Source organism: Hemitrygon akajei, chromosome 4, assembly GCF_048418815.1.
Source record: "Hemitrygon akajei chromosome 4, sHemAka1.3, whole genome shotgun sequence".
NCBI classification, from domain to species: domain Eukaryota; kingdom Metazoa; phylum Chordata; class Chondrichthyes; order Myliobatiformes; family Dasyatidae; genus Hemitrygon; species Hemitrygon akajei.
Window position 1 is genome coordinate 174565428 of NC_133127.1, and position 17445 is coordinate 174582872.

The window sequence follows — 17445 nt, forward strand, 5'->3', positions numbered from 1 at the left end:
GTTCAGCTGAACAGACTCCCACGATGTTAAAACGTTAGCTCCTGTAGGATGAGACTTAGTGATATTAGAGGCAGAGCCATATATTTCCAAGTCAGGGTGGTGTTCCATATGGATGGGATTGTGGCTGTGTTCCCATGTGTCATCTGCCCTTTTCTTTATTGGTGGTAAGAGTTTTGGAGATCCTGTTGCAGTAACCTAAGTGAGTAATTGTATCTTGTAAATGTTATGTATTGTAGCCCAAGAATAGAGAAAGGAGAGTATATTTACTTTGGAGAATGGAATCTAAGCAGTCATGCTTTGTCTTAGGTGCTTGTTGGATCTGTACTCACCCAAATGTAAGGGACATGCATGAAGATGAGGAAAATGGATTAACCAGTGACACTTCGAAGGCAATGCAATAAGGAGTTCAGAAGCCTTATGGCCTGAGGAAAGAAACTGTTTCCCATCCTGACCATTCATGTTTTAAGCATTGGAGTCTCCTGCTTCATGGTAGAAAGTCAAAGAGGATGCTGGATGGATGGGCGGGAACTTTAATGATAATAAGGGCCTTGCCGTGCTCCTGATAAATGTCCCTGATAGATGGTATGGAGACCCCTATGATCCTCTTAGCTGTTCTCACAGTCCTTTGTAGGGACTTCCAGTCCAAGCATCAGAGTGTCTTCTCTTTAAATTTTACCGGGTCCTTAAAATCACATTTAATCAAATGCTGCCTTGATATCCACGTTAGTCAATCTCACCCCTTCTAGAATGGAACTCTTTTGACCACATTTAAGAATAGAGTGTAAGAATAGATTGATAATGTGGTCATTAGTCTGACTTGTGTGAATAGAGCATAGCTATTATACCACTCTGGTCTGTAACGACTGTATAATCCTTTACAAAGCTTCATAGAGTTGTAATCTCAGCCAGCTCCATCATGGGCACAAGCCTCTGCATTGAGGAGATCTTTGGAGACAAGGTCTCCAAAAAAAAGCAGCATCCATCATTAAGGACCTCAACAGCCAGGACATGCCACCTTCTCATTTCTACCATCAGGAAGGAGCTACAGGATGCACAATCAACATTTTAGGAACAGCTTCTTCCCCTCCGCCATCAGATTTCTCAATGGTCCATGAATACTACCTCACTAATTTGCTCTTTTGTTGCACTATTTACTTATTTTTAAAATATATTTCTTATTGTAACATAGTTTTTTAAATATATTTTATGATATAGGTCAGTGATAATAAACCTAATTCTGATTCTGTAGATATCAGTGTTGTAAATGTACGGGAATAGCTTGGCTAGAGTCATGAGTGATTCTGGAAAACAAGACTTCAGTGCTATTGCCTAGAAGTTGTCCAAATCCATATCCTCTGTTGTATCCATTCATTTCAGCCATTTTTGTTACTGCCTGGAATGGAGTTGGTTGGAGACTTAGGTTTGGGTTTCAATGACAAGCCACTCAGCACCTCTACCTGTACCTTTGTGCAAGTGCTTCATTGTGAGCCCCACCATCATGTTCTTGGAGCCTTTTCTTCACTTTGACTCTTTAGTTGTCCCACCACCATTCACAACTGGATGCAACAGGACCATGGAGCTTTAGGTGATTGTCTGGTTGTGTGCGTTCTAATGCATTCTATATCTGTGGTCCAGGGTTGCAACTTCATCAGGCTAGCATCTCAATTTTTAGATATATACCTGCTGCTGCTCCTGACATGTCCTTCTATATTGCTTATTGAACCAGTGTTGATCTCTTGATTTAAATACTGCAATGAAATCAGACCATGAGAATACAGGTCACAGTAGTGCATATTTCTACAGCAGTTGTTGATGTCAAGGCTTAGACAGAGTAAATGTGGTAAGGATGTTTCCCATGGGGAGAGAAGGCTGGGAACTGGGGTTGAGGAGGACATAGAAGAAAAGGATCAGCCATGATTGAATGGCAGAGCAGACTCGATGGGCCAAATGGCCTAATTCTGCTCCAATGTCTTATGATCCATTGAATCATAACTCAACTCAATATTGTGGAATATTGTCAACAGTTTTGGGCCCCATATCTCAGAAGGGATGTGTTGTCATTGGAGAGGGTCCAGAGGAGATTCACAAGAAATGAAGGGGCTAACATACGAGGAGTGTTTGGCAGCTTTGGGCCTGTACTCAATGGAATTCAGAAGAATGCAGGAGGATCTTGTTGAAACCGACCGAATGTTGAAAGGACTAGATAAGGTGGACGTGGACAAGATGTTTCTTATGGGGAAGCTGTCCAGAACTAGAGAGCACAGCCTCAAAATTGAGGTGCGACTCTTTAGAACAGAGGTAGGGAGGAATTTTTTTAGCCAGAGAGTGATGAATCTGTGGAATGCTCTGCCACAGACTGCAGTGGAGACAAAGTCCGTGGGTATATTTAAGGCAGAAGTTGATCGTTTCCTAATCAGTCAGGGCATCAAAGGATATGGTGAGAAGGCAGGTGTATGGAGTTGAGTGGGATCTGGGATGGAATGGTGGAGCAGACTTGATTGGTTGAATGGCCTAGTCTGCTTTTATGTTTTATGGTCTGTGCAATTCTGTCCATAATCCATCGTGCTGGTTTGGGGGAGCACTCTCACTCTTTCTCCATTTACTTCTTGGGTTAGGCATCATTTGTTTACTTGATGTAATGACATTTGGTTTCTCTTAATTTGTTCATCAAAAAGATCCTAAGGTTCTTTCATTTCAGTCTTATTCAGTCTTTTTTTATTTCAGTCTTATTTTTATTTCAGTCTTATTTTCCACAAGTTCAGAGGGTTTCATCTTCACTACTACCTGGGAGATTTATTGAGTCCTTTCATTAAAATGGGATTTCTTTATGTTATTTCTAAATCTAGAGTTTGTTTTGCTCATAAATAATGTGCTATTAAAGAAATTTTGTCAAATTGTAATCATCACTCAAGTATGTTCAAAATAACTACCTTGCATTCCAGTGTGTCTTGGTCCCAGTATCTTTTGGGGGCAGGATGTGAAATGAAAGGAAATCTGAGTTTCCCCAGTTGTAGACATTTCTTTGACCATAATCCCGACATCTTTAAATAATAAATTAAAATTAAAAATTTCATTTACTGGATGTCTGAAATAAAAATGGAAGACATTGAAAGCATTCAGAACCTTCTCTTCAACCTGAAGTATAACCATTATCTTTCCAGTTGCTGCCTGACCTGCTGAGTGTTTCCAACACTTACTGTTTTTATTTATTTATAAAGTTAGTCAGCAAACGCAATGTTAAGGGAGACAGCTGATGTTTTAGGTTAATGGCTCTCATTAGAAAGAGAAAATTATGATAATGAGTACTGCAAAACTGGGGTAATTGTTTGTGAATTTGAGAAATTCTCATCAGTTCAAATGCTTTTTCTTGATTCATACAAAAAGACTGTAGTTAGTGTTTTATACGAGGCAGCATTGAGTCAGTCAGCATCTTTGAGGTTTCTCTGTTAAAGTATGGATGTGCAGAAGAGTAGAAGATTTTTAGTTTCCCTGAGGAATGACAGAATATCATTACAGTTTTACCATCATTACTCTAGCAAAATCTGAGCCAAACATCCACCTGGTCTGTGGGAAAGCTCCAGGTGAGCTTTTCTACACAATGAAATCTGGTGGATTATCAGTAACCCGCTCTGATGCTCTGTGGATTTTCAACAAATTTGGATTTCCTTTGCGACTGGTCCTGCAATGATTAGTGTTAGCATCTTTATCTTTTGTATCGACTAAGGCTTCATGTGAAGCAGCATTGAGTCACTCTGAGGTTTCTCTGTGAAAGTATGGATGTGCAGAATTCTTGAGGTTGTTGGTTTCTATGAGGAATGGCAACAGATATTACATAATGGCATCATTACATTTGCAAAACCTGAGCCAAACATCTGGTGCTTTGTGACTGGTATAATGGTATGCAAGTTTGCAGATGAATTGGGAAATGTTTGGTTTGTAAAGGGTGATTGACTATACTATGTAGGTCTTGTTAAATTTAATGGTAGCAGTTAGTGCAATTGCTTTATAATGCTTTATACTTTTTAAGATGCTTGGAAGTAAGTACAGAGGAGATGTCAGGGGTAAGTATTTTATGCAGAAAGTGGTGAGTGCGTGGAATGGACTGCCGCCAATGGTGGTGGAGGCGGATATGATAGGGCTGTTTAGGAGATTTCTGGATAGATGTATGGAGTTTAGAAAAATAGAGGGCTATGGGTAACCCTAGGTAAATTCTAAGGTAAGGACATGTGCGGCACAGCTTTGTGGGCCGAAGGGCCTGTATTGTGCTGTATGCTTTCCGTGTTTCTATATGCCATCTGTAAGACCAGGGATTCCTGCCGTTGTCTTTAAGGGGTTTGTACTTTCTCCCCTTGACTTTGTGGGTTTCCTCTGGGTGCTCTGATTCTGTCCCGTATTCCAAAGACGTAGAGTTAGGGTTAGTGAGTTGTGGGCATGCTATATTGGTGCCAGAAGTGTGACAACACTTGCAGGCTACCCAGCACAATCCTTGCTGATTTGATTTGATGCAAACAATGCATTTCATTGTATGTTTCAATGTACATATGACAAATAGAACCAATCTTTTCTTAAGAATATACATCGTATAGAGAACTGTGGAGGAGCATCAAAGGAAATGGGGCTTCATACACATAATAATTCATAATAAAACTTGATTTTATCCACATGTGGCTGAGCACCAATTCCATAGTGTGTCCAGTCTTTCTCTTCTTCCTTATTGGCTGGATTCCACAGAAAGTTTTTAGTGTAAGAGGTAGAAGTTCAATATTTCCATGCCTGCATAGGCACTAAGTTCCCAACCTTTCTGACAGCTGTTCATTGTTAATTCTACAGCTGTATTCCCACACTGGCAGAGCATGAAGACACAGCAGTTCCTCAGCATTTCTCAAAGCAATTCATATATTCGACACGTGCCAGTTTGGATCTGGCAAAGAATTCCACTTGATAGCTTTCAATTTATGAGCACATTTTCAGGGTTTTATTGTCAGAATGAGACTGCAGTGGTTGTGGTGGTGATGCTAATATGACTACTTGTATGTTAATTTAACTCCTGGGGAAAATGTGAATGAAAATTGTGTTACTGCAATAGTGTACTTAAAATATGTCATATTCGCCATGAGAATTCAGCAACTCTGTCACAGTGAGAATAATTCAAATAAGTATGAAGGGATCAATTAACAATTTGTGTACATTCTGCTGAATGTATGTTTTATCATTAACTTTGATGTTTGGATCAGGAGAAGGATTCAGAATGGAAAACCTTTTGTATTAAAGATGCAGATCAGAGAAGTAGGCTTTTAATTTTGCTTTTAATTGACATTATATCCTCTAAGAGGACCACTACTTTGTCATTGGGTTTGGAGGCTTGCGTTCCTCAATGATCCAGAGAGCTGTGTTGGCTGGAGTCAGGGCTTTATGCTTCTTTGGCTGTTGGTAGGGTCACTCATGCCAAACAGAGCCGGGGTGGAGGCCAGAGAGACTAAGTGTGGTCCATGGGTCCTCCAGGGTTAGAACAGCCTTGACTGGTAAAACAGAATTGTTAGGGAAACAGCAATGAAGAATCCTGCATCTGAGTGCAGTGGTATTCCTGAGTCTGCACCTGGGACTTGCATGACTGAAAACCGAGAAGATGCTAGTGACATGATAAAGGAAGCCCTGAGCACTCCCAGAGATGGATGGCCTTCATTTCGGCCCTAAATGCCAGTGGCATAACGGACAGTAAGTGACATCGTGTGGCAGAAATGATTGTGGATACTACAGAATGTACACATTTAATTTGCTTGATATATTTCTGCTTTACATCTACTACATTCCTATCAATCTAGTAGCAACTGTATTGATATGAAGGTCTTTGTCAAGGAGATCGATCAAATTAGACTGCTGATTGTAGTGATCAACTTTCCATAAACATCGATGGAGACATTAGCGAATCTTCTACCTGAAAGGATTTTTAATTGGCAGGAAATTTTAGGGAAGAGAGTAAGAATAGTTATTTTTGTTTAATTCATAAAATCCTTTATAGTTTTAGATGATTATTTGTGGGTATGCCTATTTTTTTTATTTTCATCAATGCACAGAAGCAGGTGGAGATTGTAGTTTCCAGTTGCAATTTCTCCACAGAATTGCTATGCCCCACTCAGATATTGAACAGCTTCCACATTCATTCTTCCATACAAGTTCTCTAGCTCTCTGGGAATTCAGTACTTGACTGCCAGCTGGAGGCCAACTCAAGCCATGAGTGAAGCCGAGGAAAGATCTGAAGCAGTGACGAAGTTTGAAGAAATTCAGCATTTTCACTGACATTTGGTAGAATCTTCCCCATAATTGTTTGATTTGGAGAAGCTGGGTCAAGATTGTTATGATCGTCATTGAGAACCATACAAGATATGTGGACAGGCCTGGAAGCAGAGTGTATTTCAGTTCACATCTCACACGCTGTCACTACGTAAAGGTTTCCTAGCCATGCATTTAACTCTTCTCCCACACCGAGAACCATTGACTGACTGACTTACCGTAGATTCCGGACTACAGAGCGCACCTGATTAAAAGCCGCTGGCTCTAATTTTAGAAATAAAATCAATTTTTTACTTGTACAGGCCGCACCGGATTTTAGGCCGCACCGGATTTTCGGCCGCAGGTGTCCCACGTTGTAATATGAGATATTTACACAGAAAGATATTACACGTGAGGATTTTTTAACTTTTAATTAAATCCATATGGTAACATAAACAAATACATATTGCAAATGCTTTTTTTCGAACCGTGCCTGTAACGCGGCTACTTTTAAATATACGTTGCGTATACTTCTTTACTGAACAACATTCCAATATCTCCAAACGACTGGTAAAAAATATATATACTGCAGCCTACCAGGAAAAGTTATTGATCGCCTTTAACTTAAAAGCAGCGTTTTCGCTCCGCCGCTCGCCCCCCTCCTTCCCGTTTATCGCAAACCGGTATCCCACAAGACGCGGCGAAACCGGGTGTGACGTCATAGCATCCCGCGATGTAGTACAGAAAACAAATATAGTTAAAACAGTTCTAACTTTAACTAACAAATGAATTACTAAGCGAAAATATTATAAACTAAATAACTGCCATAAAGGCAGCACAATGCTTTTCTTCGAGTGTTTTCCATGTTGATGAGGGTGAGTACAAATGACTGATTTACAATAATTTAATTGTGAAAGTGCGCTTGATTTATCATACAATTTCATTGGACCTCTGTGAACTACTCATCAATTTTATTGGTCTACTGTTACGAGGCAAAATGTTTTTGGCGGCATGAAAAAAACCATGTATTAGCCGCACCGTATTAAAGGCCGCAGAGTTCAAAGCTGTTCAAAATGTGGGAAAAAAGTAGCGGCTTAAAATCCGGAATCTACGGTAATTGCAAATTATTCTCACTGTTAAAACGGCTTTGCCTTTCTTCCTTTACATTAGTACCTACCTCTGATGGTTTTCTTCTATTTTGTATTTTTAATACATTTTTGCCTACCTTACAATAGGAAACCTTACAATGGCTTACTTCTGCTATTCTATCAATTTGTACCCTTTGTATGATTCATCTGGAGGCTGAAATACCCTCTGATTTCCCATCTCCAAAGGACTCAAATCAAGTCAAGTCAAGTTTATTGTCATTTAACTATACACATGTATATAATATATAGCCATATAACATGTATAGAAATGGGACAACGTTTCTCTGAAATAGGGTGTAAAGCACAGTAGTACACATAACACACAATAATTTACGAAGGTAAGGGTAAAATCTACAGGTGAATCACACATAAATAACAAACTAAAGTGCATTAATACTAAATATTGTAAGGTACGAAACAGATTAACTACCGACACTTTGAATACAATGCTGCAGGGAGTTCAAAAGCCTGTTGGCTTGGGGGAAGAAACTGTTTCTCATCCTCACTGTTCCTGTTTTTTTGCATTGCAGTCTTCTGCCTGATGGTAGATATTTAAAATGATTCATTTGTTTTCCAATAATTGTTATTGTGAGTTTGGAAATTAATTTTAATTTGCTATCTGTTTGTTTTATTAATGCCAGTCCTGCAAGTTCTATCATGTTCTTTATCAAGTTTAAAACATTTTTTTAGAATCAGAATCAGGTGTATTATTACTGACATGTTGTGAAATGTGTTGTTTTGTGACAGCAGTGCAGTACAAATCATAAGAAATTGCTATAAGTTACAAAAAAAAGAGCAAAGTAGTGAGTTAGTGTACATGGACCATTCAGGAATCTGATGGCAAGTATAATGTGCCTGTAATGCAATAACACTATCACTAATTCTGATGAAAGTTCACTGAACTGAAATTTCCTAAAATATTAACCCTTTTTTTTCCCCTCTTTCAGACATAACTGCTTAATTCATTTGAATATTTTGTGTATAGTTTCTGTTTGGCATTTTTCATTTTCCATTTGTCATCCACGATCTTCCTTCATATGGTTTGTGTTAAGACTTTATGTGTTTAAAAAGAAACCACTCGAAAGAAGTAAACACAGAGTAAGGGATATTAGGTAAATAATTAAACAAATAGATTGCAAACACAAGAAAGTCTTCTGATGCTAGAAATCCAAAGCAGCACACACCAGATGCTGGAGGAATCCAGCAGGTCAGTCAGCATCTATGGAAATTAATAAACTGTCAATGTTTTGGGCTGAGACCCTTCTTCAGGACTGGAAAGGAAGGGGGAAGATGCCGGTATAAAAAGGTGGAGGAAGGAAAGGATAGCTAGAAAGTCATAGATGAAGCCAGTGGGTAGGAAAGATTAAAGGGCTGGAGAGGAAGGAATCTGATAGAAGGGAAGAGTGTGCCATAGGAGGAGGGCACCCAGGGGGAGGTGATAGACAGGTGAGAGGCCAGAGTGAGGAATAGATGAAGAGAGGAGGGAAAAACTTAACTGTAAGAAGACATTAATATTCATGCCATCATATTGGAGGCTACCCAGATGGTGCTGCTCCCGCGCCCTGAGGGTAAACCTCATCTTGGCACAAGAGGAGGCCATAGATTGATATGTCGGAACAGGAATGGGAATTGAAATGTTTGGATGGCAGTTCCACTGTTGGCAGATGGAACGGATTACAAATAGATTGTAATCCTGTTAGGTTTTTGTACAAAAAAAAGTTACAGATTTTCAAAGAATGGACTCAATAGCTTTCTGTCACTTTGTACTGCTACTGTACTGTCACTGCGAGATGATACATGGTCATCTATAATAAGCAAAAAAAAAATCTGCTTTTTGCATATTCAGGTAATATTCTGTCCAGCAATAGACATTACAGATCAATGCCCACCCATGGGATTGGGAAGTATAAATACCTACTGCCAAAAGAAATTGTAAGTAAGATTTTGTTTATATATCGAGATTAAACGTATGAAACAGATGGTTTTATTATAATTAATTGAGAAATAACTGATTTGTTTTAAAATGGGTCATTGTTATGGTTGCTATTTATTTGTGTTCAAGTAGTTGCTAACTTACTCTCATTCTTTAATATTTATCTTAGAATCAAGTTTATTATCTCTGACATGTGTCATGAAATTTGTTGTGCGACTATATCTTACGTAGGGTTATATCTTCCTCTGCTGAAAGATGAATTCTTCCAGGCCCATTGTCAATTCTCTAATTCTTCTTAGCATTGTCAATTTCCTGTGTGACTGGATGTAGTGAATGCCAATCGACAATATGAATGGAATGCCTGAGATGCAGCTCTGATTGTGCTGTCAGCAGTCAGCTGTGCTTTCTATATCATTCTGTTTACATCTGCTCTTTAGAATTTATGGAGCTTCATTTTCCACCTCAAGTTTTCTCATCACCTTGTGAAGTTCTTAGGTGTTATCTTTCATGACTTCAAGACAGCTCAAAGGTCTTTGCATTCAACTTATGAAATGGATCTGTTGTAAAATGCTACAGGCTTTTTCCACAAAAGCTCTCTCAACAGGTACTGATAATTGTAGGAGAACAGCTGCCTCAGTTACTTGGTGCTCGGGTTACTAAACTGTTTGCAGCTATAGAAACTCCTGTAACTCCTTTACAAATCATCTTTTGGTCTGGGCTACATGCATCTTCAGCTCACAAAAAGGCAGAGTTAGTAGATAAATCTGTAAAACTGATTAGAACCATCCGTTTTGTTTTTTATGTGGAACTAATGAGGTGGCAATAATTAAAAACCTGATGTTGCTGTGAAGAATTTCAGATTCAGGTTCCACTTACAGTATCATTTCTATCTCTAGACGTGGAAAAAAAAATCACTAAATTATTTATGCTGCTAACATTATTACGTAGGCTGACAGAGTCAAGGAAAAGATATTCAGATGCTTGTTTTTTTTTTAAACTTTTTTTATTGTTTTCAAATAGTTACAGAATAAAAGTGTATGAGAAAAAAAATGTTACCCAGCCCCCCATAAGAATGACTTCAGTTTGTAGAAACAAGCTGGAGGAACTCAGCAGGTCGGGCAGCAACCATGGAAACGAGCAGTCAACATGTCCACGATGCTGCCACAACCTGCTGATTTCCTCCAGCTTGTTTGTACGTGTTGATTTGACCCTAGCACCTGCAGTGTACTTTGTGTTTACTTTAAGTTTGTAGAATGCCTATGACAAAGCAGCATTGAAGATCTTTGTGACCTCGGTAGATTTTATTGCAGGACTCAGCAAGACATGTCTCTCACTTAATTTGACTGTGTGATTCAGTAACTTCAATGACATCTATAGAATTATTTTTTCACCAAGCATCTGATGCATACAGAATGCAGTTGATGCAGTTTTATGTAGAGGGTTTAAAAAGCAATCTACTGGAGAAACTCAGTGAGTTAGGAGGGTGGAAGATGTGAATTGTCGATGTTTTGGATAGAAACCTTGATTGAGAGAGGAAAAAGTATGAAGAGGAAAATGGAGTGAAGAGATGGGGGAAGGGAGCCAGAGGTGACAGTGGACTACACTAGGGTGAATGGATGACAGGCAGGTCCAGCAAGGAAAGGGATGGGTAGAGTTGGGGGACAGCCAGGATAATGATGGTTGGAGGCAGAGGGGGAACAAAAGGAGAGGCAGATGCAGTAGGTTGGAAGGAAGGGAGAGAGAAGGCGGAGAGGTAGCTGTTGCCAGGATGATGTGCAAAAAAAAGGCTACCAGTGCTGTAATCTTATAAGTCAAGGAGTTGATCATGGGAACCATTAAGGGAGAGGTGAATAGCAAATGGAACCAGTTGGGGTAACCGGGGTTGGTAAGGCTTGTGGGTGGACTGTACGTATAGGAAGGCGAGGGGGCAGAGCTTACTTATGGGGGGAGGCGGTGGCTGGGTGACAAGAAACAGGAATGGGAGGATTATAAAAGGATTGAATAGGAGAAGAAAACCACCAGAGGAGAAGGTTACCTTAACGCAGATTTTTTTGTTGCACTGGATTCCAGTAACTTCAATCTCTTGTATCTCTCTAATAAGAAGATTACAAGATGGCAGTGAACACCACCTAGGTTAATGGTTATAGCAAATGCCTTTTCAATCTTTTTGGTGTAAAGCACACATTTTATCCCCAGTTTGATTTCATTGTCAAAGTTCAGTCCCATTATGAGTGTGGGTTGAAGAATAGAACATAGAAAAATTACAGCACTGGACAGGCCCTTCAGTCCACAATGCTGTGCCAAACATGTATTTACTTTAGAAATTACCTAGGGTTACCCATAGCTCTCTATTTTTCTAAGCTGCATGTACCTATCCAGGAGTCTCTTAAAAGACCCTATCATATTCATCTCCACCACCATTGCAGCCAGCTCATTCCACGCACTCACCTCTCTGCGTAAAAAAAAAATAATCTTACCCTTGGCATCTCCTCTGTACCTACTTCTAACCACCTTAAAACTGCGCCCTCTCATGTTGGCCATTTCAGCCCTGGGAAAAAGCCTCTGACTGTCCACACAATCAATGCTTCTCATCATCTTATACACCTCTATCAGGTCACCTCTCATCCTCTGTCACTCAAAGGAAAAAAGGCTGAGTTCACTTAACCTATTCTCATAAAGCATGCTCCCCAATCCAGGCAACATCCTTGTAAATCTCCTCTGTACCCTTTCTATAGTTTCCACATCCTTCCTGTAGTGAGGTGACCAGAACTGAGCACAGTACTCCAAGTGGGGTCTGACCAGGGTCTTGTATAGCTGCAACATAACCTCTCAGCTCTGGAACGCAATCTCATGGTTGCTGAAGGCCAGTAAACCATATGCCTTCTTAACCACACAGTAAACCTGCGCAGCAGTTTTGAATGTCCTTTGGACTTGGACCCCACGATCCCTCTGATCCTTCACACTGCCAGGAGTCTTACCATTAATACTATATTCTGCCATCATATTTGACCTACCAAAATGAACCACCTCACACTTATCTAGGTTGAACTCTATCTGCCACTTTTCAGTCCAGTTTTGCATCCTATCAATGTCCCGCTGTAACCTCGGACAGCCTTCCACACTATCCACAACACCCCCAACCTTTGGGTCATCAGCAAATTTACTAACCCATCCCTCCACTTCCTCAATCAGGTCATTTATAAATATCACGAAGGGAAGGGGTCCCAGAACAATTCCTGAGGCACACCACTGGTCACTGACCTCCATGCAGAATATGACCTGTCTACAACCACTCTTTGCCTTCTGTGGGCAAGCCAATTCTGGATCCACAAAGCAATGCCACCTTGGATTCCATGCCTCCTTACTTTCTCAATAAGCCTTGCATAGGGTACCTTATCAAATACCTTGCTGAAATCTATATAAACTACATCTACTGCTCTACCTTCATCAATGTGTTTTAGTCACATCCTCAAAAAATTCAATCAGGCTCATAAGGCATGACCTGCCTTTGACAAAGCCATGCTGACTATTCCTAATCGTATTATACCTCTTCAAATGTTCATAAATCCTACCTCTCAGTATCTTCTCCATCAACCTACCCATCACTGAAGTAAGACTCACTGGTCTATCATTTCCAGGCCTATCTCTATTCCCTTTCTTGAATAAGGGAACAACATCTGCTCCCCTCCAATCCTCCGGAGCCTCTCCCATCCCCGTTGATGATGTGAAGATCATTTCCAGAGGCTCAGCAATGTCCTCCCTCGCCTTCCACAGTAGCCTGGGGTATATCTCGTCCGGTCCCAGTGACCTGTCCAACTTGATGCTTTCCAAAAGCTCCAGCACATTCTCTTTCTTAATGTCTATATGGTCAAGCTTTTCAGTCCGCTGTAAGTCATCCCTACAATCGTCAAGATCCTTTTTCATAGTGAATACTGAAGCAATGTATTCATTAAGTACCTCTGCTGCCTCAACCGGTTCTATAAACACTTTTCCACTGTCACACTTGATTGGTCCTATTCTCTCCTGTCTTTTCCTCGTGCTCTTCACATACTTGTAGAATGCCTTGGGGTTTTCCTTAATTCTGCTTACCAAGGCCTTCTCATGGCCCCTTCTGGCTCTCCTAATTTCATTCTTAAGCTCCTTCCTGCTAGCCGTATAATCTTCTAAATCTCTATCATTACCTAGTTTTTTAAACCTTTTGTAAGCTTTTCTTCTGGACTAGATTTTCAACAGCTTTTGTATACGATGGTTTCTGTATCCTACCATCTTTTCCTTGTCTCATTGCAGAATACCACACAAATATCCCCGGAACATTTGCCACATTTCCTGAGAACATCTACTCCCAATTTATACTTCCAAGTTCCTGCCTGATAGCTTCATATTTCTCTTTACTCCAATAAAATGTTTTCTTAACTTGTCTGCTCCTATCCCTCTCCAATGCTATCACTCCAATGTGATCACTACCTCCAAATGCTCTCCCACTGACAGACCTGACACCTGACCGGGTTCATTTCCCAATACCAGATCAAGTACAGCCTCTCCTCTTGTAGGCTTATCTACATAGTGTCAGGGAACCTTCCTGAACACACCTAACAAACTCCACTCCATCTAAACCCCGTTGCTCTAGGGATCAATATTGCCAATCAGTATTGGGGAAATTAAAACCTCCCATCCCATTAACAGAATTTGCATATTGTGTAACAGAAATGCTGCTAGTGTTTAACCAGCTAAAACTATCATAAACCACTCGAAAACTTCCCATTGTTTGTCCAGCTGAATTTACTATATCTTATAACATTGGTGCACTGGGTATCTAAAGGTAACTGGTTAATCAGGAATTATAATTGATCACCATTTAGTTAAACAGCGACTGCTCTGCAGAACAACAGACCTACCGTAGATTCCGTACTACAGAGCGTACCTGATTAAAAGCCGCAGGCTCTAATTTTAGAAAGAAAATCAATTTTGTACTTGTACAAGCCGCACCGGATTTTAAGCCGCAGGTGTCCCACGTTGTAATATGAGATATTTACACAGAAAGATATTACACGTGAGGATTTTTTAACTTTTAATTAAATCCGTATGGTAACATAAACAAATACATATTGCAAATGCTTTTTTTCGAACCGTGCCTGTAACATGGCTACTTTTAAATATACATACGTATCGGTAACACACAAATTACGTTGCGTATACTTTTTTACTGAACAGTGCACGAACAACATTCCAATATCTCCTAATGACTGGTAAAAAAATATATACAGCAGCCTACCAGGAAAAGTTATTGATCGCTTTTAACTTAAAAGCAGCGTTCTCGCGCGGGTCTAATGTGCTCGCCCCCACCTTTCCGTTTATCGCAAACCGGTATTTTCCCACAAGACACGGCGAAACCGGATGTGACGTCATAGCAAACAAATATACTTAAAACACTTATAACTTTAACTAGAAAATACTAACAAATGAATTACTAAGCGAAAATATTATAAACTAAATAACTGCCATAAAGGCAGCACAATGCTTTTCTTCGAGTGTTTTCCATGTTGATGAGGGTGAGTACAAATGACTGATTTACAATAATTTAATTGTGAAAGTGCGCTTGATTTATCGTACAATTTCATTGGACCTCTGTGAACTACTCATCAATTTTATTGGTCTACTGTTACGAGGCAAAATGTTTTTGGCGGCATGAAAAAAAACCATGCATTAGCCGCACCGTAGTAAAGGCCACAGTGTTCAAAGCTGTTCAAAGCGTGGGAAAAAAGTAGCGGCTTATAATCCGGCATCTACGGTACTTGAAACAATGGGTTAGATCCAATCTAATGCATCAAAGTGCATCCTCATAACATACCATGCATGGGTTATTAGGAAGAACGTTGTGCATTAGATAATCAGATTTTCCTTGCAAAGGTCAAAACAATTAGCACACAAAAATTGGCAATTTGCAGAAGAGATTTAGTGGAGTAATTTATTTAGTTGTATAATAAATAGGAAAAAACTTGCATTTGTTTTCCTTGGAACAGAAATTGAGAAGGAATCTAATTTAGCTACTTAGAATCATGAAGGTTTCAAGTAAATTTGTTAGGGAGAAGCTATCAGAAGGGTCAAGAGCCAGGGGATGTAGAGTTAAAACAAACGGGAAAAGTATCAAAATGGTCATTAAGAAATAATTTTTTCAATGGTTGGGGTGTGGAATGCATTGCTGGGAACAGTGGAGATGTTGAGGGTTTCAGCCATGACATTCAAAATGGAAATGGACAGGTATAGTACTACAAAAGAAAAAAATGTATATGAGAGGGCAAGGAAGTACATCTAGTTTGATTGTTTTTGCATAAAGTAACGTGGATTAGGTGGACTAACATGCTGTAGTCTTTCATGATTCTGTGATGTATCCTTACCACTGATTATACAGCAAGTTCTTGATTAAGTTAGTCAAGCATTCCTAAAAAAAATCTTTCAAAATATTGTTGTAAATCAATTGCAAAACATTAGTTATGCATTTTCAGCTACAAAGCTAAAGGGGCTTTCCTGAATACCATTGACTTGTACATCAAGAAATGGCTGGATCTTCATTGAATAATAGTTCTAGCAGTCAGAGATTTGGTGTGTTCTGCCACAATTTTTTACAGTAGGCTACAACAAATCTGATTGGCATAATGTTTCAGTGATGTTTCAGTGAATATTAGTCTAAAAATTCATTTTTTTCCCATCAGCCACGGAAAAAAAAGGAGAAGCTACAAATGAAGCAGCTCAAAGCGGGTACTGACACAGAATATGGTGACCTAAATATCCAGATCACCGGCCATGACATGACACATGTGGAGCACTACAGTCAATACATCCACAGGTTCTGCAACCAACTGAAGATCAAAGTAAAGGAAAGGTAGCAAAGAACACCAAATGGACACTAGTTTAATCATCTGCAATGGACATAATTTGTATCTATATTGCTTTTAACATATAATTATTCAAAGAAATATAATCAAAGATTATGAAGAGTGAGCAAAGAATTGATTAAAGAGATGAAAACAGCATGTTACTGAACCTACAAGGGAACGTGCTATCGTAGCTCTGGTCCTGTGCAATCAGGCAGGTAAAACTAGTGATCTCGTAGTTGGGGATCCTCTTGGAAAGCGATCACAGAATGATTGAGTTTCTGCTACAAATGGAGGGTGCAATAGTTCGATCTAAAGCCAGTGTATTATGCCTAAACAATGGAGACTACAATGGGATGAGGGAGGATTTGGCTAGTGTGGACTGGAAACACAAGCTATATGGTGGGACGGTTGAGGAATAGTGGAAGACTTTCAAAGAGAATTTTCACGGTGCTGAACAAAAGTATATTCCAGTTAAAAGCAAGGACAGTAAGGGTGGGCAGAGCCAGCCTTGGATAACTAAGGAAATAAAAGAAGGCATCAAACTAAAAGCTCGTGCATACAAAGTCACCAAGAGTAGTGGGAAACTGGAAAACAGGGAAAACTGTAAAAAGCAACAAAGGACCACTAAGTGAGCAATAAAGAAAGGGAGGATAGATTATAAAAATAAACTAGCACGAAGTATAAAAATGGATAGTAAAAGTTTTTATCATTATATTGTTACGTAACCTCGTAACCAGGTAACTTACCAGCAAAGATAGCGGGATCAGCTGAGTCGGATGCTACTATTTTCAAACGTTTTATTCAAAAAGGGGCACAAACGTATGGTTAATACAAAACATTCAGATCATATACATCGTCAAAACTCAATCTAAAACACCGGTGTAATAATAATCATTCAAAACACAAGCTCGATCGTCGTCTAGGGGTAATGTAGATTTTATATCGTTCGCTGGATATCTAAAAGTCTTTTAGATCACGGCAGTTTCACGTAGTTGCCGGCAGAAGTGTCGCGTTGGTGCACTTTTGTTAGAAAGACAGAGAGAGGGATTTAAGAGTTTACCCGATCGGGTTTCCAACCTGGAGTAGTTCAGTTTGTCGGAGCCTCGTTGGGGAATGAACGCTCATCTGTGGCTTCCCCTGTAGCTAGGCCGTCTTCCGTGGTGAAGTCGCCAATCCCAGGCAAGGGATGGACGCACACGAACCCCACCACCGGCTGTAG

At 39.7% G+C, this 17445-nt stretch overlaps 2 protein-coding genes across 2 annotated transcripts in view; both read left to right on the forward strand.

Moving 5' to 3' along the window:
• The window catches only part of LOC140726964 (proteasomal ATPase-associated factor 1-like), a 474892-nt gene that overhangs the window by 391129 nt on the left and 66318 nt on the right, over positions 1-17445 (forward strand). The window lies entirely within an intron of this gene.
• mrpl48 (mitochondrial ribosomal protein L48) overlaps positions 1-17445 on the forward strand; it is a 45253-nt gene that overhangs the window by 10751 nt on the left and 17057 nt on the right. Inside the window, exons 4-5 of the mRNA XM_073044017.1 lie at positions 9265-9350; positions 16062-16231. Of these exons, the coding sequence (XP_072900118.1) occupies positions 9265-9350; positions 16062-16231 (256 nt within the window). The remainder of the gene's footprint in view (positions 1-9264; positions 9351-16061; positions 16232-17445) is intronic.